This window comes from Falco biarmicus, chromosome 7 (assembly GCF_023638135.1).
Source record: "Falco biarmicus isolate bFalBia1 chromosome 7, bFalBia1.pri, whole genome shotgun sequence".
NCBI classification, from domain to species: Eukaryota; Metazoa; Chordata; class Aves; order Falconiformes; family Falconidae; genus Falco; species Falco biarmicus.
In genome coordinates, this window is record NC_079294.1 from 73283271 (window position 1) to 73304194 (window position 20924).

Consider the following 20924-nt stretch of genomic DNA (forward strand, 5'->3'; position numbering starts at 1 on the left):
ACAGAAACACTGTCCGTTACAGAAACGGACTCATTTCAGCTGGCAATTTCTCTGCACATGCATTGTTCCATCCAAGCAAAATCCAACTGTGAACACGACTGGAACATCCTCAGCATGTGGTCAGGCATTCCAAACTGTGCTAGTACTGCAGATCAAGACCTCTTGACCATCTCTGGGCTAACTCAACGGCACCCTCTCATCACCAGCTTTTCTCATAATGCTTTACCAGCTCACTTCCCACAAAGTCCATGGATCAAGAGCAAATTTCATCAGTGGGACCAGAACCTTTAAAACCCTGGCCAACACCTGAGTGAAGAGAGGGACTCCCAGCCATGAACAGCAGAGGCTACGTTTTCCAATCATATATGCTACAACGCTGCTGCTGGCTTCCCATGCACAGGAATGCCAAACCTGGATTTAACTCCAAGATGGGATTTTCCACTAAATACGTCTTCTTGTCCCTTGTTCCAGCACTGTAGGTGTGTATGCAAAGACTAGCATCACTTTAGAGGAGTTGTGTTGCTAAGAGATCTGGCAATGCACAGGTTTCAGCTTTTCCTACATTACTCTGTCACAAGCCAAAGTGGTGCTTTTAATTTATCTTTTTCATTGTTGTAATCAAAACTTAAAGAAATTATGGTTTCAGAAAGGTTTAAATGCTGCCAGCAGCTCTTTAGGTTTTATTTTTGATTTACTGGGAATTGTAGTGTGGATTTTTCACTTATAACTGCCAGTCGCATAAATTGTACAATGCGAGTCACTAAATAAACTACTCACCTGGCAAATGAAGAGGTTTGAGATTTAAATATTGTCATTTGCACTCACATTAATTGTGTTCATAAAACTGAACGCTCATTACCATGTTGTGAGCATAGCATATAACCTGTCTTGACTCCCTGGCTGCTAGAGATTTCTGTACTTTTGGCCTTTCGCATTAGAAAACAAGCTGTTTCTCAAGAAATGGCATTTCCACGTTCCTCTGCCATCACCATGGCTCACCTGCACTCTGCAACTCACAAAACATTATTACAGGCAAACCACTCTGTTAGCTTTCTGTAACATGGATTTAACATTAAATCACTGTTGAAATACCTCTGCACTGATCGCAGTTTTGGTTCTGGCCCCACCTCCATGAACAGCAGCTGGGGCTGCTGAAGCCTCAGAGCTGCTGAGAGCAGCACTGGGTGGTCTTCCTGGTCACCCAGTGCCACTCCTGTCCTCCTGGAGCATGCCTCTGTGGAAGGGGCCCCAGAGCTCTTCCAGCCTACAGCCCACCGCTACAGCCCACCGTGGTCTTGTGGACGTGAGATTTGGGTTGTGCAGCTGGTGGGAACGAGAGGCTTTGTAAGCCCCATCCCATAGGAGGAACACAGAAGTCTGGCCAATGGGTGAAGCACGGAGATGGCTAAGACCTCTGCCAGGACCGTCACCACTGGGGACTGCTGCCAGAAAGCTCTCCCATGGAAACAGCCTGTTCCCTGCTGAAACCAACGTGAAAGGCTGCATGGCTGGAGACACCCTGAGCAACCTGCAGCAGGTGTGGTTTGTGTGCAGAGGTCCCCACGACCTCCCACACTGTAGGAAGAGAGTCTCCATAGAGACAGCCGGGTAAGTTACCTCCTGCTATATCAAAATGTACAGAGTTGTAACCCCCATCTAGAGCTGAGACCTGAACCTGCTGCAGCAGATTTACCAAAGTCACCCAGGAAACACGAGGCAAAGCCAAGGCTCAGAGCACATTACCCACAGTCACAGCACAGCATGTTTCCTCCTTGCCCTTCGGTGTTCTTGCAGGGCTCTAGCACAAAATGTGTTTTAAAATTCATTCTGTCACTGAGCAAACCTCCCGTTTCCGCCAATATGGGAATTGCTCTTGACCCAACATGATGGATGCACCTGACCCCTTAACAGGGGGCACAGGCTCCAAGGGAGATAAAGGCCTGAGCTGTAGCTGGGACAAGAACTCCTTCAGGAAATCCACAAAGGAGCAGAGTGACCCAGAGAGCACTGGTGCATATGAGCTTGGAACACGAATCATACGATCAACACATGAATAGCCGGTGGTTTTTCCCAAACTAATTTATCAAGCAACAAAGCAAGCTGTGGGTACAAGGAGCCCCATGCATCCCTTCCCGATTGTGTGCAATTTGACTAGGAGCCAACCACTTTATCCCATAAATACAGCAGCCTAAGTAAGTCACCTTTGAGCTCTCTCTGCTCAGCAGCGTGGCTGTGTGGCAGTGATCTCCCCTTGGGCTGGGACACCTCTCAAGGCTGCTCTTCGAGGCAGAGAGACCTTTTGCCAATGACAGATCTTTGGATCAGTCCAATTCCAATTCTCTTTAAATTGAACTGGACTGCATGCCAGTGACCCTCCCCTTGCTCTGGGATGCCTCTCCCAGTTTGGGCTTCCTTACCCCAGACTAAGAGATCCTTTCTTACCCAAGGTGGAGAGAGCCCTTATTCGCAACAGAACCTCCGCAGCTGACTGATAGCATGCTGAATCAGTACTAATGAAATCCATGTAGCTAATTCCATTAGACATAAACCATTGTCCAAGTCTGACACTAAGACTGGACCTAGCCACATCTAAGCTCCATCAGGAGTTTAGGAAGCAAGGGAGCTCACTCTGAACCCTGTGACTCAATGGGAGGGTCCCTGTTACCCTTTTGCATCTCTGGTGTCTGCATAAATCATTCTAGCTTGATTCTAATTTGATTTGCCTTTGTATGTTTCTTCCATGCAGTAAGTAATAGAGTGAACGTTGCCATCAAACCTTGTTAAGAACACTTGTACAACATCATATTAAAAACACTTTTGCTAATACCTCTGATGGTGATTCTTTACATGACTTAAATCACTCATTTGTGACAAATTGGAATAGCTGGCAGGATCCTAAATCAGGATTCATGACACCCGAGCCATGAGATAACATGGCAGTTCTCATGCACTTTTAATCTCTCCATGGCCCAGCACTGAAAACTCACTTATTGCCTAGTCAGCCCAAGACTGGGGGGAGCAGAGGGGTGTCTCTGGAGGCTTTCCTGCCTTGCCTATGGCCAGTGTGATACAGTGACTGTGGTGGTCTTACTCCGAGCAGTAGGCTGGACCACAGACTTCTGAGGGTCTTTCCTAACAACATGGAACTTCTCTTCCAAGCCTCTACTCTGCCTTTATGTCTTCCTACAAGTTACTGGGCACGTCAGCATCTTGTCTTCCCCAACCAAATCTCAATAGCCATTCCCTTCCCCTGGCAGCTCTCCCTGACAGAACTTGGTCTGCAAAGGTGTGAGGAGATGTTGGCACCATGTCTCCCCTGCCTGTGAAGCCTCCAACTATTGCTGAGAACTCCCTACAGGCAAGGCTGAGTCACAGCAGTCCTCAGGTTGCACTCAAGAGGAGGAACATGCAGACCTGGTCTAGGGACCTCATGCCCAAGGAAGATGGGCACCTCATTAGTGGCACTCGGCTGTCCCACAAACTCCTTTTCCATGCTTCAGCTGAGAGTTCCAGCTTCACACTCCCCAGTGTGCTCTCCCATGTGTTGAGGACCACTTGCAGGCTTTTCCATAAAGAAAAAGAAGAGAGCCCCCTGCTCTCACATCTGCCTCCAAAATCTTGCAAACCACCCGGGGGTTCCTTGACATAATGAAATTCGACTGACCTTGGAATCCCACGGTGCAGCTTGCTGCACGAAAGCTTTGCAAGTCTGGGTTAGCTCCACAGGCTTGTTAAGCTTTTCAGAAATTTTGTGTGATCTGATGAGCCCTCCAGACTCTGCTTTTCCACAAATTCCCTGTGCCACCTTTGGAAAGTCATTCCCTCCCTCTGCACCTAGTGAAATGAAGTACCTCCTTCCCCAGCCTTGTCTTCTCCCATCAGAGAGGATCCTGTGTCCTGTTAAGGCTTGGAGTTTCACACCCCTCCAAAAACCTTGCTGCAGAGAATGCAAACACATGGCTTCCCCCAAAGCAAGGATCTCCCACTCCACCTGATCTCAGCAGCTGTGTTTCCCCTGAAGTTAGAGCTTCAGCCCCCAAATATCTCCTGACCTCTTCCCAGAGCCACTTGTCAACCGGGACTGTGGGACACGTCAGCATCCTGGGAGAGCAGCAGCCCCACTGCAGAACTTAGTGTGACCATACAGGTAGAGAAGAGCAGTTTCAAGACATTCAAGAAGCCTGGAGCCTGATCCCTATGGTTCTTGTTAGTCACTGCTTATGTCTAGCTCTGCAGGGCTGGGGGGGCAGATGGGGGGGCTGCTACCTCCTCCCACCAGCCAGCCAGCTCCGGGGTTCCAGAATAGGCTGCATCTCCCCAGCCTTGGATGCCATCCAGAGAATCCTAAACCTGTGCACGCAGTATGGACAGCATGCACACAGGGACCAGCAGTGTCTCCAGCTTTTCACCTGGGGACAACCCTGGGGCCAGATGCCCCAGTGCCATGATGGTGCACAGCAGGGACTCCCTCCCCTGGTGGGACATAAGGAGTCCCTGCCTGTCCCCACGCAGTCCTGTACCCATGGCAGGCAGAGACATGCATATTCCCAATCCATTGTTTCCTGTGGCCCCGCTCCCTCACAGGTGGGGATGTGCATGGTTCCATAGCACCCACAGGTGAGGACACACGTGACCATCCTACCCTGTCCTCACACAAGACCCAGACCCTCCCAGCCCTCCATGCTGGCCCCAACCTTCCAGCACCTCCTGCAGGTGTGTGTCCCAAGCAGGCAGGGACACAAGCGGCCCTGGCCCCTTGGTCCCCCATGCGGATGAGGAGGTGTACCCCCATCTCACGCTGCGCGCTGTCCCCAGAGCACCCCGGCTCCCACGCAGATGGGAGCACACATGGCCTCATCCCCCCCGTCCACCAGCCGGGAAAGAAATGCGTGGCCCGTCCACTTCCACACGCACCCCCCCACACGACCCCAGCCCAGCTTGTCCCCCAAGCAGGAGACAGCGGCGGCGCGACCCGCAGCCCTCTCCACCAGCGACACCGCGCGCAGCCCGACTCCCGCAGGTAGCAGCGGCCACGGCGCCGAGCCCCGCAGCGGGGAGGCAAGGGACGCGCGGGGCACCGACCCCCCAGACCACCAGCCCCGGTCGCGGCGGCCCCCGGCTGCGGCGCTCACCTGTACGGCGGGCCGGCGAGTGGGCAGCGCGGCGGGGCAGGGTGGCGCGGCGGGGCGGGCGCGGTAGCAGTAGCGGGGCGGGCCGGGCCGGCATTTACTCGGGGCTCCGCGCCCGCCGCTGCCTATAAGAACAGCGCGGTGCGGCCGATGCCGCCTGGGTCCCTCCGCAGGCAGGTAGGAAGGGGCTTCCCCCTCCCCTCCCCTCCCCTCCCCCCCCCTCCCCTCTCCCCCCCTCCCCCCCCTCCCCCCCCCTCCCCTCCCTCCCCTCCTCCCCTCCCTCCCCCCCCCCTCCCCTCCTCCCCTCCTCCCCCCCCTTCCCCCCCCGCCCCTCCCTCCTCCCCCCCCCGCAGCGCCCCGGGGAGCAGCCCTCCCGGCTTGGGGGGGCCCGGCTAGGGGAGGGTGGGGAGGACAGGAGAGGATAGGATGTATCCCCATGTTGCGTTAACCTGAAGGTTTTTCCTATCCCGATTTGACCCTTTCACAGGGGCTGGAAAATGCAAGAAGTCCGTCGTCACACACACCCCCGCCCCGAATTGCGGGTCTGATCACTCAGTTTCCAGGGGACAGGATTTCTCTTGTTTCAATGGGAAATACCGACCCGCAGCCCTGAGCAACCCCATCCAGGAGCGCTCTTGGCTCTGCGAGGGGGGGTGACTGGGCACTTCCAAAAGGTCCTTTCCAGCTCGATTCATTCCGGGGCAGGAAAATGGGGTCTGCTGTAAGGAGAAACTGCTGGGGTTTGGGCAAGCTTTCTACCTCCTTTGCCTTTCTCCCCTGCCAGTCCAAAATATTTTAAACAAAAGACAAGTTGACCACTTATAAATTACTGATCCTTCCTTGAAGATGTCTCTAGTCTTTTCCCTCTCCATATACTGTGACAGAGGAAACAACAGGGGCTGTAGTGCCACAGCCTTGCTTCTGCATGGAGGGTGCTTTCCAAGGTGCAACGACTTCAGTTTCTCCTGCCCTGAGCTGCAGGCACCAGTTTTCCACTTCAAAGCTGAAAAAATGCCAAGGAGCTGGTCTTCTGCACAGGGTAATCAAGTGAGAAAGATGGGATGGACAGCGACAAAGAGTTGCTTCCCCTGGAAATTCTCTATAAAACTATCCCCAGGCACTGCAAAATGTAAAGGAAATGCAAACGTCCCTTGATACTGTTTGAAAATTAAATTTAGATTTAACAGGGCAACATTTTCCACGTTATGTTCTGGGTCTGCAGTTGTTACATATTGTTGACCTGTATTAAGCTGTGAAGAGCTGCGTTTCAGTGAATACAGACTTGGAAATCGTTCCTTCCCTCAATGTCTCTCATATGAGTTTGGGCAAAGATATAATAAAACTTGAGTTTGAGTGGAATTCAAGCAACCAAGATTTAACTTGACCCAGGTTAAACTGTTCATTTATCTCTTCTTTTACAGCTGCTCATACTGTTTTGTGGGCACACTTGCTGGGCTGGGGATCCCACAGCTGGACTTCAGTCTGACACTGTAGCACTGGGAATCCACCACAGCTGCTGCTTGCCAGGTAATCACAGCAGGAGTGGTGCTCTAGGGCTGCCCTTCTCTAGGTTTGGCTTTCCAGGGAAACAGCCGCAGACAAGACCAGTAAGTACACAAGATAGCTCTGTTAGCCTGGAGCAGAGCATTGGGGCAAGGTCAGGCCTAGGTCAGTTGTAAAAACCCAGGGTCTGTTAAACTGCTGCAATGATCTGGGCTGCTGGACAGATAACTACTCTGAAACCAAACACTGCTTTATGGACTGAAAAGTGACTTCAGCTGTCCAGGTAAACTGTTTTATGATACTTACTGTAATATCCACCTGATGCTGCTCATTACACTCAGTCTCATAATCGGAAGGCCCTGAGCTCGAGCCTTACACGGGGCACCCTCTGTTACAGCACAACCAAGCTATTAGCTGTAATAAGGCTTTTACTGTCGGTCAGATTCTACTGTCCCCCTGCTGTTTGTCCTTCCTCCAGAGGTCAGACCACCCCACTCCCCCTCCATCCAGCCACCTCTCCCACAGTCCTTGGAGATACTTAACTACTTAGTGAGAACAAGCTACACCTGCACAATATCCATGTCCATCAACCCACTGCCGCTGAGGCAAGCCCACAGCTGCATATTATCAATGTTAATTAACCCACTGGCTTCATTCCTCTACACCCACCCACTTCTAGGGATTTGGAACCCACTTTTTTGTGGCTGAATTGCTCTGGATTGGATCTTACCTAAAAATATGATTAACACTGTTTTCAGAAAATTAAAATAAAATCAACTCCTCCAGGCAGGGACAGAATAAAATTGTCTTTGGTCATGAGTCATATAAGCTCTGGCATTCTCTGACTTTAGACTTCCCAGGGTAGTTACATGCAGAGATGTTATTAAATAGGCAAAATAAAAGAACTAAGCATGTAATCAGTTTTGGTAGAAAAGATCTAACCCAGGAATGGGGGAAGCTCAGTAAGTGCTAGAACTAAAGTGTCAGAGGGGATTCAAAGCTGTTGAAGGGAATTACACGCTTCATTGTCTCATGTAAGTCAGTTTCCTTTAGCCTTGAGATGTGCTCCTGATGTTCGTGTGCCCCTTGGACCCGCATCCCAGCTCTAGGGGTTACTTCTGGCCCCTCTGGACCAAGCGCAGGATCAGTTCTCAGTGGTTCCTTGCCATTTTGGAAGTAGGCTGCATCTGTCAGTGGTGGCTCTGCTCATGGACTTGCTCTAGCCACACGCCACAAAGTGGAAAGCCCCAGCTGCATCTGCTGGAGGGAAAGTGTCAGCTCTGTCTAGGGAGGAGCTGCTCAACAGGTCTCTGTGCTTGGGCTGGTCCTCAGGCTGCAGCAGGACTGCAGCTTGTGGTTCCCTGCGCTGCCACAATTCCTCTGGGCTGGTGGAAGTCCTGCCCCAGGCACCTCCTCTCCTTCACCAAGGGCTTTTGGGTGGTGTGTTTGCTGGGGAGTTTTTCACCCTGCCTGTTCCCTTGCAGCATCATGTTTCCTTGTCCCTCTGGGGAGTTTCAAGGTGACCTCCGGCAGCTGGTTATTCCAGAGCTGAGCTGGAGCTGAGCACCATAGGCTTGAGGGAGCCAGGCAGGACATTCATTGCAGGCAGGGACCCACTGTGACCGCCTCTCTCCCACAGGCTCCTGGAGGTACAGGATGACTGTCTTTGATGGCAGCTACCCCTTCTACCCACAGCAGAGGAAGGCCTTTGTGTTTGACATCAGCGCCATCATAGTGATTGTGGTCTTCCTAACGTTCGCTTGCAGCTTCCTGCTTATCATCCCGGGCATCCGTGGACGGGCGGTGGGTGTGTGACCCCTCTCCCTGGGGATAAGCATCTGCCCTCCCCCCATGCTTTGGATGCTGAGGCACTCCTGGCTGGTTCAGGGTGAGGCAGGACAGCTGGGGCTGTTCCTCCCTGCCTGATGTCCCACCTCTTTCCCCGCAGAGGCTATATTGGATTCTCAGAGTTCTCCTCAGTCTCCTCATAGGAGTGGTGATCATCGGTAAGTGCTGCACAGCCCTCTGAGGGTGGGTCCGGGGGCAGGATTAAACCCTGGGGTAGGGTCCGCTTCTGGGAAATGCGAGCTGGTGATCACAGCTGTGGCCTGGTGGAGGCTGGTTGCAGGGTCTATCCTACCCCAGCTCTGCTCTGCAAAGCAGTCACACAGCCTCTCTGAAGGGCTTTCCCATCCCTGGCACGGGCAATGAGAGCCCCTGGAGGTGCCCGTTGTCATTTCTGAATCAAGAGGGAGCTTTGCTGGCAGTAGCTGCACCAGGTCAGACAGCCCCAGCTCTGGTGGGCTGCACAGCCCTGTGTTCCTCTGACCATGTATGTGAGCCGGCACAGGCAGGACACAGGAACAACCCAAAACCACAGATGAAATGTGAAGAGTAAGTTTATTTTTGTTATCTCATGAACCGGGGGATCCCCAAAGCGGCACCTGGGCAGAGGCACACAAGTGGGGACACAGGCACGGCTGAGCTCAGTCCATGCTAGAGCATCGCTGAACCTGCTGTTTTCCTGCCTCAGGGATTCACGAAGGCACAGTTTACCACCGTGCTTGGATCTTTCCCATAGCAGGGCAGGAATCTCAAGCATGCTTGATTGGGTGCCTCTGAGTCTATCACAGGGCTATGTTATTTAACCACAGACATTCTACTTGTCACAGGTAGAACACAAGTTAGCACAAGGCTAAACAATTAGCTGCAGTGACCTGAATGTGTTTACAATCATCCTTGCCAATCTTCCATTATTTTCTCACATCTGCAAGCCCTCCCAAGATGCCCGCTGCTGAGGGAGCATGGCTGAACAGTTCAAAGTGTGGCCAGGCACATTTGGAGAAGGAGAGGAGCCTTGTGGTGATGTGGAGAGAGCAGGTCAAAACAAAACACAGACAGGGCAGAGGCTGGGACCAGGGGGTAAAGACCTTCCAAGGAGCAAGGCAGGAGGAAATGGAGGGGATTTGATTTAGCAGAAGCCAGGGAATCTTCTGTAATAAATAGGACTGGTGGTGGGAACTAGGCTGTGGGATTTCCAACTCTGACAGGGCAACAGGATGTGTAAGAGAAAGGTGTACTGAGGGGACAGAAGATGCCAGATGGGGAGAGAAACCAGCCCTGACCCTAAATCAAGAAAACTCTCCTGCTGTGAAGGACAGAGCAGATTACAAGACTGCTTGAAGAGGGATGATGAAGCACAACCTAAATGACGCAACCCCAATAGAACTAGATAGCCAGGCTGTGACCAGCTGTGGGGATCTGCTGGCCAACACATGGGCCAGTCCAGCATGCAGTGGCCACCCTCCACCTGGTGCTGGGAGATGCCACCAGAGCCACCTGGGAACATGGCATCAGGCTGGAGGTGGCAGAGGGGTGGAGGTCAGGGCTTGCTCCACAGCCTTAACCAGCTCAGCCCTGGAGAGCTGTCCAGCGCCACACTCATTACAAGGATGCAGCCAGGTGCTGCTTGGGCACACAGGAGGAATTAGTTGTTTCAAAACCAGCATCAGGGTTTCCGTCTGGTGGCAGCAGGGCACATTCAACCCTGCAGCTAGAAAACATTCCTGCAGAGCTGCTACTGGATCAGTGCCTTCACAATTTGTTTCAGCAGCTGAACTTATTTTGGGGCAGGTTTTCTTGTTCAGCCTGAGATTAAATAATCACCTTCACTTTCAGATCATTTCAATACTGGAAAATTAAGACCACCACAAAGCAACAGTGTTTCAGAAAAGAGTACTTTGTTCCAAAAAAAATTATATACCAGAGATGCTTCAAATTTTTCTTTCCTCCCCCCCCAGCTGAAATGGCTGTCGGAGCTGTGATAGCACTAGCCACCCCTCTCCACCACCTCCATATGACAGTGATCTTCACTAATCACTAAAAGTGTGATCTAGGGAGCTTAATATTTGGAATAAAACTCACTCCTGTTCCCGAGGTCGATGAAGAGGCTTAGTTTTGAGCCCTGTCCCCAAGGACTGTGGTGCTCGCCGTGGTGGGGAGCTTGTGAGGAAGTTCTGGAGAGGATGTTCAAGGAGGAATCAGGTCATGGGGCTCATCCCTGGGGATCCTAGCTCCACTGCTCCTGGATTAAGGGAGTGGATGCGCAGTGAAGGGAGGACATGAGCTCCACCAGCGTGTGGGAGCTGGTTGAGGCACATCCTGGTGGCTGAGTCAGCTCTCCTGCCCTCCTTACCCTCCCTTGCGGTGCCACGGTGTGAATGCTGCTGTTCATGGTCCCAGCCTTGAGCACAGCAAAGCCTGAGACCAGTCCCTCTTTAATCCCAGCTTTACTTTTCCTGGCAGTTGTCCAGTTCACAGGGGACTGGGAGACCGGCTGGGTAACAGCAAACACCTCCTACAAGTCCTTCAGCCATGCCCTGGTGAACGTGGATGTTGGGCTGCACATTGGCCTGGTGGGGGTGAATATCACACTCATGGGTGAGTCTGATGTCCCCTCTAGAGCAGCCATGGCCCCAGGAGGTCTCCAAGTGCTCTGTGGGTGGCCATGGTCTGTGTGGGTGTTCCTGGGACCCTGCTGTCCCTGGGGTGCCTCTGCACCTGGCTGGCAGCACACAGGCTGCCGGGACACAGTGGGACCTCAGTCTTCTCCCTCCGGCAGGAAACCCGGTGAATCAGGTCAATGAGACCATCAGCTACAATGAGCACTTTGCTTGGAGCTTTGATGCAGACTATGACCACAGCTACAGCAAAGGGCTGGAGAGGGGGCTGCCCAGCCCCATCCTCTATGTGGCAGAGAAGTTCACCACACAAAGCCCCTGCAACATGCACAGGCAGTACCGCATCTCCAGCCACTATGCATCAGCCACTCTCTGGTGAGTCTTTCTCTGCTTGTGCAGGCAGGGGAGATGCAAGGATGTGGGAAGGGCTCTGCTGCCCTGTCCCTAGTACTCCAAGATGAATGGTGATTGCGTGCTGCCAGGAGGAAAGTTCTGTGCATGGAGGGGCCTCTGCAAGGTCTGAGGTCAAACCGGTGGCCATGTAGGCACTTTGGGGTGAGCAGATAGGAGGTTCTGGTTCTCTCTGCTGGTCAGCTCCACCAGGGCTGGGCACAGGAGAGAGGAACGTGGTGCAGATCCTTGCCATAGTGTCATGATGATGGCAGGGGTCCACCCCCATGGAGTCAGAGCTGCTGTCCTCAATGGCCCAGAGACACCCATGGGTGTGTGCAGAACTCTCTCATCCCTATCTGGGAGGATATTTAGTGTCTGGGAGTGGGACCAGCTGAGGGAAAGCTGATGATGTTGTTATTACGGGGTCATATGGCTTGGTGGTGGACTTGGCAGTGCTAGGTTAATGGCTGGACTTGATTAGGTCTTTTCCAACCTGAATGATTCTATGATTCTTTAGTAGGATCTGCTGAGCAGCAACACGTTGCTGCTCACTTGAGCTGAGGGAGAGCTGGTCCCCAGCTGTCAGGAGATGGTCCCCTCTACCATGGGTTGTGGAGAGCAAAGACCATTGCAGTGCTGTTCCCCCTGCTCTGGGTTTGACAGCAGGGATGCAGGAACTAGGAAAGGGGCTTGGCAATGCCATGGAGTGAGAACTCCTGGCCCGTGGCTGAAGCATTCCCCCTGTCACCCAGCTCAGCCAAGTCCAGAGCTGCTGCCAATGACTTATGCCTGCTTTTCCAGTTATCCCAGTCCTGTGCCGCTCTCTGGGTTCTGCACTGCCCCACACATGGAAGGGCAGGGAGCTGAGATTGTCTAGATACACTGAGTGGGCTTTCATGGCCTCCTTGAGGCTGGTTCAGTCTGTGGGCTGAGCAATGGGAAGAGGAAATCTGGGCTTCTGCCTTCTGGATGTAGAGCGTGAACATTGCACATCTGCTTGCTCAGCCTGCAAAGCTAGGGATCACTCCAGCCTGCCCACAGAGCTGCTTGGCCTTGTGTGAGCCCATGTTCTTCCTCCCACATGGAAATCCTCACATAGAGCATCCTAGTCTGTGACACTTGCACAACTCATCTGTGGGTCTTCTCTTGCCTCCAGGGTGGCCTTTTGCACTTGGCTCATCTCAAATATGCTCTTTGCCATGCCCGTTCTAGTCTACGGAGGCTACATGCTCCTGGCCACAGCAGCCTTCATGATCTTTTCCTTGCTCTCGTTCTCCACTGCGAGGAATTCCCTGATGTGCCCGATCCAGTTTGGGACTGCAACCCTGCACATAGGCTATGGGGGATCTTTCTGGATCACGCTAGCAACTGGTAAGGGCACCAAGCTGCACCAGGACACGCCACCTTGTCCCTCTGGGTGTGCAAGAGTCCCAGTGCTTTCCCCTCAGAAATGGAGGTGAGAGAGCTTGGGGAGTGCAGCCCACCATAGCCCCAGCCTGTGCCTTGGCAAAGCAGATCCTGGCAGAGATGTGGAAAGGGCTGGCAGAAGAGGGGACACCATCCTCATCTCAGGGGTGATGAAGGGTTTTTTAGTCCCTGAGGTACAATAATGCAAGGAGAGATGGGGATCACTTGCCTGGGTTTTAAGATGCTCGGCACAGCAGCTGAAGCCACCTCATACATTATTAGAAGGCCATCTTCCATAAAAGAAGGTCTTGTCCCCTGGCAGGAGGCCATCAGAGGAGGTGGGTGGGAAGTGTGCTGGTGTTTACAGGAACGCTCTCAGAGAGCACTTTGTCTTCCAGGCTTGCTCTGTTTTGTGGCTGGGATCACTGTTGTCACAGTGCACTACTTCAACTTGGACCTGCTGAAAAATTTCTTTGAGCTCCATGAGGACAAATCAGAGGAGTACCAGGAAATGATTGAAGTGTATGTCAATCCTCATTTTGTGAGCAAAGGTTTGCCTCCATCTCAGCCCTCAAAACTCAACCCAAACAGTGTCTAGAAAGAAGTTACTCCCACTCCTTCCCTGAAGGTGGATCTGAAAGGGCAGAGCACAAACCCTTCTTGATGTCCCCAGAGAACCATTTCCCTATCCAACTGCCTTTGAAGAGTGCACAAGTCCATGTTGGGATGGGTACTTGCTGAGGAGTACCTTTGCAGGCTGTGTCTCCCTGACCATGCTCTCTGGAAAAGCGCAGGCTTTGCCGGGAGCTGGCAGGCTGCAACCACAGCAGCTCACAGCTCCAGCAACCTGAGCTGCACAGTCACCTGGGGATCTCTGCCACAGAGATGCCCTTCCTGCTCCATGCCCTGGCACAGCTTGCCACCCTGAGCCTCTGATGGCCAGTTCTCATGACAGAAACTGAGCTCACCTGTGAGATGTCCTATGGGGAGCACCTGCAACTCCAAAAGCCAGTGACTAAACCCGCTCATTTCTTTCCCAAGCACTGATGTTTAGTGTAGACCTTTAGGTGCACCTAGGAAAGCCAGGCACAGACCCAGGCTCAATCAGGCTAGGTGCTGCATGAGCTAGAGCAAAAAGACTGCACCAGCAATAAAGACTGACTAAACATGCAATGACATTTGCCGTGGGGGATGTGATGTGACTATTTTCACTTTCAGACTTGGGCTTTACTAGATAAGACTTCTACCCTGGATGGGCCAAAGAGATGCCACAAGAAAGGAAGCAGAGGGAAGAATGAAGTTACCCCCATCCAGCCAGAGCATGCTTGGGCGAGCTGAGCTCACCATGAAATGCAAGCCCTAGGCCAGCCTTTTGACCCAGCCAAGGTGAGAAATGAAGTACATTGAGTTGTGTTATTACAAACAAAACGTGGGCTCTGGCACCAAACCCACTGACCTGATGAAGTCTCTACAGCCTGGCACAAGGAGATTGCCATACCTGAATGCTGGAGACCTGGGCAGCTTCAGTCCAATTAATTGTAAAGGACATAATTGCTGTATTTTGACTCTTCTTTCCAAGGCAAGACCCTCGCTATTAAGTTACTTCTTTCACATTATATTTATGTTGCACTAGTGTGATTTGTTATGCACAAGAATTATTATTTTCAATAAAACTTCACTAAAAACCTGTTCCTTTGAAACACTTTGGGCACTTTTGGGGGCTGGTTTCTTAAGAGGGGGCTGTGGGGCATAGCTGCAGGTGACTACTTGTGAGCCCCCAGCAACAGCACCTTTCCCATGGCAAGTTGCCCTGGCAGAGGTGGCCCCAAGGAAGGACAAGGCTCGCTGGCATATTTCAAGGTGAGCCATTGAGAAACCCTTGTCACTGGGAGCAGCACACTATAAGGATGTAGGACAGCTTCAGAAGGACTTTAACTAGTAGAGCAGCAGGACAAAAGCCATAAGATTAAACAAACAAAACTCCCTCAAAAAAAGGAAGATCCTTTCTTGAGTCTTGCATCCAGACATGCCAGGTCTGGAGGCATCACGGGAAGATGCTACAACCAACAACAAGTTATCAGGGCTGGTGTGGGACAGATCCCATGCCCCAAAAGCACAGGAGGCTGGGTTTTTACCATTCTTTCTGCCACCACATCTGGCAGTCTGCAGCCTCATCTCCTGCTTTTAGGCATGATTCCTCCCTCCAACAGTATTCTCACCAGAAGAAAAGCTTTGGCCTGTTCCATCAGACATACAGGGGCACAAACCTCAATAAACAAAACATAAAAAGAATTGATTGGTTTGAAGCACAGACACCAAATCTCTGCATGCCTTGCCCACTTCCTAGCAAGCACAGGACCGCCAGGATTTCTGCAGTGGACCCTGCATGGGGCCAACTGAGCAGTGGCAATGACATGATAGGGGACACAGAGACCCCTTCACACATTGTGTCTCATGCAGAAAAGGGGGTCAGGCCAGCAGGGGCTGGCTGTGTCATGGGGGCTGCCTGCAAGGAGGTCTGCAGGTGGAAGATTTCTTCCCTTGCCGTTCACAGCGTGAATTCGGGAGGGGTGGCCTCAGGCTTTGCCCTGCCTGCACCCAGTGCCTTACAGCTGGGTGGCTGTCACCTCACAAAGCTCACCCAGGGGGACCATCAGCATGTCCTGCGCAGAGGAACTGGGCTCAGCTGGCAGGTAGGACTTGTCCCACACCTCCTCTTCTTCTCCCTTGCCCAGGTTAAAAACAAGCTTCAGCTTCTCTGGCTGCACAGAGTTCAGGATGATGATGGCCAGCCCCAGCAGCAGACACAGTAGCCCTGCAACGCACAGCACGGGGAGACACATTAGCTCCTCTGCCCCGCTGTGTCACAGCCCCATTGAGATCCAGATCTGGTGCTGGAGGCCAACTGCTCATGGCACCACCTGGGAGGTCAAAGGAAGGTGTTATTTCCCTCTCCATATCTGCACTCTGGCATCAGTTTGGGCTCCCCCAGTACAAAAGAGAAGTCAATGAACTGGGGCAGATGGCCAAGAGAATTGGGGTTGGAGCCCACAATGTACAGGGAAAGGCTGGAGGAGCTGGGCTTGTTTAGCCTGAAAAATAGGAGTATTCAGGGGGCACCTAATTGTGGTCTTCTGCTACTGAGTAAGAGCCAGTCTCTTCTCAGAGGTGCACAGTTGTAACATGGGAAATTCCAATTTGATAAAAGGAAATAATTGCTGTCCATGAGTGGGACAGCTGTGCGGAAGGTCCTGAAAGGCAGAGGGGATCTCTAGCCATGGGGCCATCCACCACCAGACTAAAGCAAGGTGTCTGTGGCTTTGAGGTTAGCCTTGCTTTGAGCAAGGGCTGGGAGAGAGACCCCCAAGCGTCCTTCCAGAGCACATCTTTCCCCAACTCTGCAATTCTTGACTTTCATGGAACTCCTCTGGACACACATCCCCCCAGATAACTTTGGCTGTTTGGATCTCCTGGCTGATCAGCTCTTTTTTCCCCCCAGTGCCAATGATGCTATCCTAAATTAATGTACATTGTTTAAAAAAATAAATATCATTTTCTGTGATAAGCCATAGAGACAGAAGGGATGAGGCCCTGTTGGGGCATCACTGAGCATCATCAGTGTGGGGATGGAGGCTGGTGTTTGCCCCAGGAGCAAACTCACCTGTTGCTAATGTCAGCCAAAAGGATCCACCATAGTCTGTTTTCAAGGAAGCTGGGCCAAACTGGATGGGGCACTTTGGGGTGCTCCTTGCAGTGAAGAAGAGCAGCGAGAAGAGCATCAGCACAGCAGTGAGCAGGAGCAGGTATCCACCATAGAGCAGGATGGGCATGGAGAACAACAGGATGGAAATGAGCCATGTGCAAAAGGCCAGCCTGCAAAGGACCGAGCAAAGCATCATGCTTGGAGCTTCTTCTCAAGGTCACCTCTCCACGTCCCAGTGGAGGGGTACAGCCCTGGGCAACCTGCTTTAGCTGGCCTTACTTGAGCAGGTGGGCTGGACAGGCTGATCTAAGGAGGTCCCTCCCATCGCAAATGATTCTGTAACTGCCTGAATGGTGGAGCTGTGGGACAAATCCCACAGCGGTGGAAAGGGACCTCCATGCCAGGGGACATTCAGTGTTGAACTTCATGAAGCCCCAGGCACCTTGATATGGCTTTGACATCAGCCTTGCTCTGGGCAGGGGCCTAGAGTAGAAACCTCTGGAGGTCCTGCAAATGAACTCTGTCTGACTCTTGTAGTCCTCCACAACTGGCTGCCCCCAGGCAGTTCCCACCTGTTCAAAGGGAGAATGACAACAAAGGAGACCTCTGGAGAACTGCATAACCAGCCATGCCCACATCTGACTCAGCAGCTTCAGTGAGCCCAGCTGCCTGCCCTGCCCTGTGTGCGGGGTTGGCTTTAGCTCACTGGGGAGGCAGGCCACACAAACTTTTCTGATTCCAAGAACAATAATGAAAAATAAGTTTACATCAATATCCCTGCCTTAAAATACTCCTTCTCAATAGTAGAAAAGTTTGGACAAGGCTAGTTATTTTTCCCAAAAATAAAAAATGGACATGTGGGCAGGGACCTGGAGCCTACATCCACAGGCAGAATTGCAAGACTCACTCTTGCCTGCACTGCGTTTCCAACGGCCTGAGACACGTGGGGATGCTCTGAGACTCCACCATCATAACATGCACAAGGCCTCTCAGCTTTACACGACAAGACAGACTCTGAGCACCTTCTTGACGGTCCCTCTTGCTCCCCACCAGCAGGTCTCATGCTCTCTTGGGCATGCAACAGGAACCCCCCCAGGTGGTCTTATCGGGGCTCTGCATCTTGCTTGGGAGAGGACTTTGCACCAGAAGCCCCACACAGCTGCATCTGCTTTTCTTTAAATGAAGAATCATTTTTCACCAACTGCAATTTTGCAGATCAGGGCAGAGGACACTGAAAAGGACTCAGGGGAGATGGGCAGGCTGGGAAGCATCAACATCCCTGGTTCTGCAGAAGGGCAGGTGCCAGAGACCAGCCAAGGCTTTGGCACAGTCTTAGAATGAAGAGGTGGCTCCACCAAGCTCCCTCTGCTCTATCTGGTTCTTTCCATCTCCCTGCTGAGTAGAGATAGGGCTGACCTTTTGCTCTAACTTACCACAACATGAGGGATGCGTAGTGGCCAGAGGTGTGGTATGGCCTGTGCATGTTGCAGGGGCTTTGCGTGGTGAACTTCTCTGCCACGTAGAGGATGGGGCTGGGCAGCCCCCTCTCCAGCCCTTTGCTGTAGCTGTGGTCATAGTCTGTGTCAAAGCTCCAGGCAAAGTGCTCATTGTAGCTGATGGTCTCATTGACCTGATTCACTGGGTTTCCTGCCAAATGATGAAGATTAAGGACCTTTCTCAGCCTTGGAGGCAGCTCCAATACTTCCTGATGTGGGGACACGAGGGCCCACAGCCCCAGTACTCAGGTGTACAGCTGCCAAACTCATACACCATCTCCTGTTGTGATATGCACTCACCCACCAGTGTGATATTCACCCCCGCCAGGCCAATGTGCAGCCCAACATCCACATTCACCAGGGCATGGCTGAAGGACTTGTAGGAGGTGTTCGCTGTCACCCAGCCAGTCTCCCAGTCCCTGGTGAACTGTATGGCTGTGAAGACTTCAAAGGTTAGTCATAGCCTGGCAGCAAGACATTTAGAGCTGAAAGCACCTGCCACAATAGTTACTGTGGCCTGAGCACCATCTACCCTCTCCCAACAGCAAGGCCTGGGTTGTGAGCCCCAAGGAGCAGAAGCCTTGCATGCCTTTCCCCAACACAAACCCTGACAGCCCTGTGGCATACAAAGACACAGACCCCAAGTGAGATCACTTACTGCATACATAAGTGCTGGTTATATACAATCACTTATCCACCCACATTCTGCCCCAGAATGTGCCTACAAGCAGCAAAGTACCTTTGTAGCCAGTTCAAACCCCACCAAACCACTTACCCCCTCCATACCCCTCTAAGAAGGTCTCTTCTTCCCCAATACTTAAGCTTGTGGGAGGCCTTGGGCACACCCCTCATTGCAGGCAGGTGTGCATGGAACTGATGTGCAGGTGAGCTCAGAGAGCCACGTTTAGTGTTGGTTGTTTCCTCACTACATTTTAAGGTACAATTACTCTGCAGCCTGGCACCCAGACAATGAACAAAGCCCCTTCTCAGAAAGGGCCCTTACACAGCCCCACTCAGGTTGTTTTCTTCCCAGACCCATCCCAGTCCCTAGCCCTAGAGACAATGGGGCTGATGTGTGGGCACTGTCCGGGCACTGGTCCCCATCTAAGCATCTGCCAATTTGTCTGAGTCTCCTAGGAGTTGGCAGTGGGCTTTCGGCGACTGCCCTGGAGGTAGTCTGCACATACAACCACCAGTCTTCAAAGAGGAGACAGATGGGTGCTTGCATCTCCCACCACTTGCTGGAGTCTGGTCCCAGACAGATAGGTGTTTGTCTTCCCCATAAATCCATCCTGTGGGCTGGACTTGATGCTCACTGCTCTGTTCACCCTCACCTGTCTTGCTCCTCCATTCCCTGTGTTTTGGGCATCCTTGAGCTTCCCCCCCAGGACCCCGGTACTCACTGATGATCACGGCTCCCACAAAGAGGCCCATCACTACCCGCAGGAACCAGAAGAGCCGCTGCAAGGGGTTAGCAGAGGCAGGGAACAGGTCTTAGTCAGATTTTGACAGTGGGGACCTCAGCAGCAAGCATGTCATTTAGAAATGCCAGCTGGTGAGAAACGGGCCTGTCCTTCCCCCGGGGAGTCACGCCATGGGTCTGGGGGTGGGTGGCACAGGGGGAACATGTGTCTGGGGCATCCCTGCAGTGGAGTGGGATACAGAGCAGGGAAATCTGGGCACCCCAAGAAGATTAGAACAGCCCATTTGGAAAAGCTGTGGCATCCCCTTTCTGGGAAGGAGGATGGAGACACTCCTTTAATAGTCCTGAGCTGGGATTTCCACATTTGTTCAAACCTCACGTGTTTGGACTTGGACATGTTGGCAGCTGGCCACAGCTGGAGACAAAAGCAGCCAGGGGTTCACAGTGTGTCCCCTGGGGGGGAGACGCCTCTTGGCCAGCCCCTCTGCAAAGCCAAGCACGCAACAGACATGAGAGTGGTGGGATGGCAGCAGGGTTTGTTGGCCACACAAGCCCCATGAGCCATGCTGGGGCATGCACAGTGCACACTTCCTTCTGCTACTGGGGTTTCAGGGAAGGTGGAGCGAGGTCTTTGAGCCTCGCCCTGTTTTTCCACTCCTGTGAAATGACTTGGGCTTGCTTACAGAGAAACTGAGCCAAGCTCAAATCTGGGCATCTTGTAAATTTGGGATGGTGGATTTTGGTGTCTCCAGCACAGGGGTACACGCTGGTTGGGCTCTCAGAGCCCTGGCCAGGAACCTGTGGGCATGCTTGCTCCACAGTCTTTGAGGCTGGGAAAGAGGAGGCACATGGGATGCACAGGGCAGGGACCAGAAGGCTGAGCTCCCCCTGCCCCTCCACTTACCTCTCTGCCCCGGATCCCCGGCAGGATGATGATGAAAGTGGCCAACGTGGAGAGGAAGATGGAGATGATGACAGCCTGGGTGGTGTCGAAGGGGAAGCACGCATTGGTGCCAGGGTAGAAGGGGAAGGAGCCATTCCACAGTGTCATCCTGCTGTCTGGGAGGGCTGGAGATCAGCACCCAGAGAGACATCGGGGAGAAAATGACCTCCAGAATTCCACCCCATCCAGCCTTCTCCACAGAGCCACCTCCTGCCCATTTGCCAGCATGCTGCTTGTCCCAGGCATGGCTGTGTGTGCATCCCCAGTGCCCATGTACACTGCAGGCCTGCAGTGGGGTGTATGCTCAGGCATCTCCCATGGGAACCTTCCATCTCCCCCGGGTACATCCCAAAGCAAAGCAGGTTTGGAGTCACGGAGGCATCTGCTGCAATGCTCAGATTGTCCCCAAGATGGGACAGCATGACATACAGACATCGCTGGGCCTCTCATTCCCCTCTTCTGCCTGT

General features: G+C 52.6%; 2 protein-coding genes across 2 annotated transcripts; one reads left to right on the forward strand and one right to left on the reverse strand.

The window, feature by feature from the left end:
- Positions 1–5221: 5221 nt before the first annotated feature.
- Positions 5222–14581, forward strand: LOC130153191 (dual oxidase maturation factor 1-like). Its single transcript, XM_056347681.1, has 8 exons — positions 5222–5306; positions 6551–6656; positions 8272–8435; positions 8581–8638; positions 10938–11072; positions 11254–11467; positions 12642–12856; positions 13291–14581. The coding sequence occupies exons 1-8, from the start codon at positions 5280–5282 to the stop codon at positions 13488–13490; spliced, it is 1119 nt and encodes a 372-aa protein (XP_056203656.1). The 5' UTR covers positions 5222–5279; the 3' UTR covers positions 13491–14581.
- A 917-nt stretch (positions 14582–15498) lies between these two features.
- On the reverse strand, positions 15499–20587 carry LOC130152852 (dual oxidase maturation factor 1-like). Its single transcript, XM_056347023.1, has 6 exons — positions 20419–20587; positions 19495–19552; positions 18392–18526; positions 18029–18242; positions 16554–16765; positions 15499–15707 (listed from the first exon to the last, which is right to left on the reverse strand). The coding sequence occupies exons 1-6, from the start codon at positions 20563–20565 to the stop codon at positions 15499–15501; spliced, it is 975 nt and encodes a 324-aa protein (XP_056202998.1). The 5' UTR covers positions 20566–20587.
- Between the last annotated feature and the right edge of the window lie 337 nt (positions 20588–20924).

Bases quoted from the DNA above. Each gene is read 5' to 3' on its own strand.
- LOC130152852 (XM_056347023.1), bottom strand. From the start codon at position 20,565: ATGACACTGTGGAATGGCTCCTTCCCCTTCTACCCTGGCACCAATGCG. The intron at 18,527-19,494 runs GTGAGTACCGGG...AAGTCTTCACAG, and splicing joins TGTGGGAGCCGTGATCATCA to CCATACAGTTCACCAGGGAC. The intron at 15,708-16,553 runs GTGAGTTTGCTC...TGTGCGTTGCAG, and splicing joins TTGGCTGACATTAGCAACAG to GGCTACTGTGTCTGCTGCTG.
- LOC130153191 (XM_056347681.1), top strand. From the start codon at position 5,280: ATGCCGCCTGGGTCCCTCCGCAGGCAG. The intron at 8,436-8,580 runs GTGGGTGTGTGA...CTTTCCCCGCAG, and splicing joins CGGGCATCCGTGGACGGGCG to AGGCTATATTGGATTCTCAG. The intron at 8,639-10,937 runs GTAAGTGCTGCA...TTTTCCTGGCAG, and splicing joins CATAGGAGTGGTGATCATCG to TTGTCCAGTTCACAGGGGAC.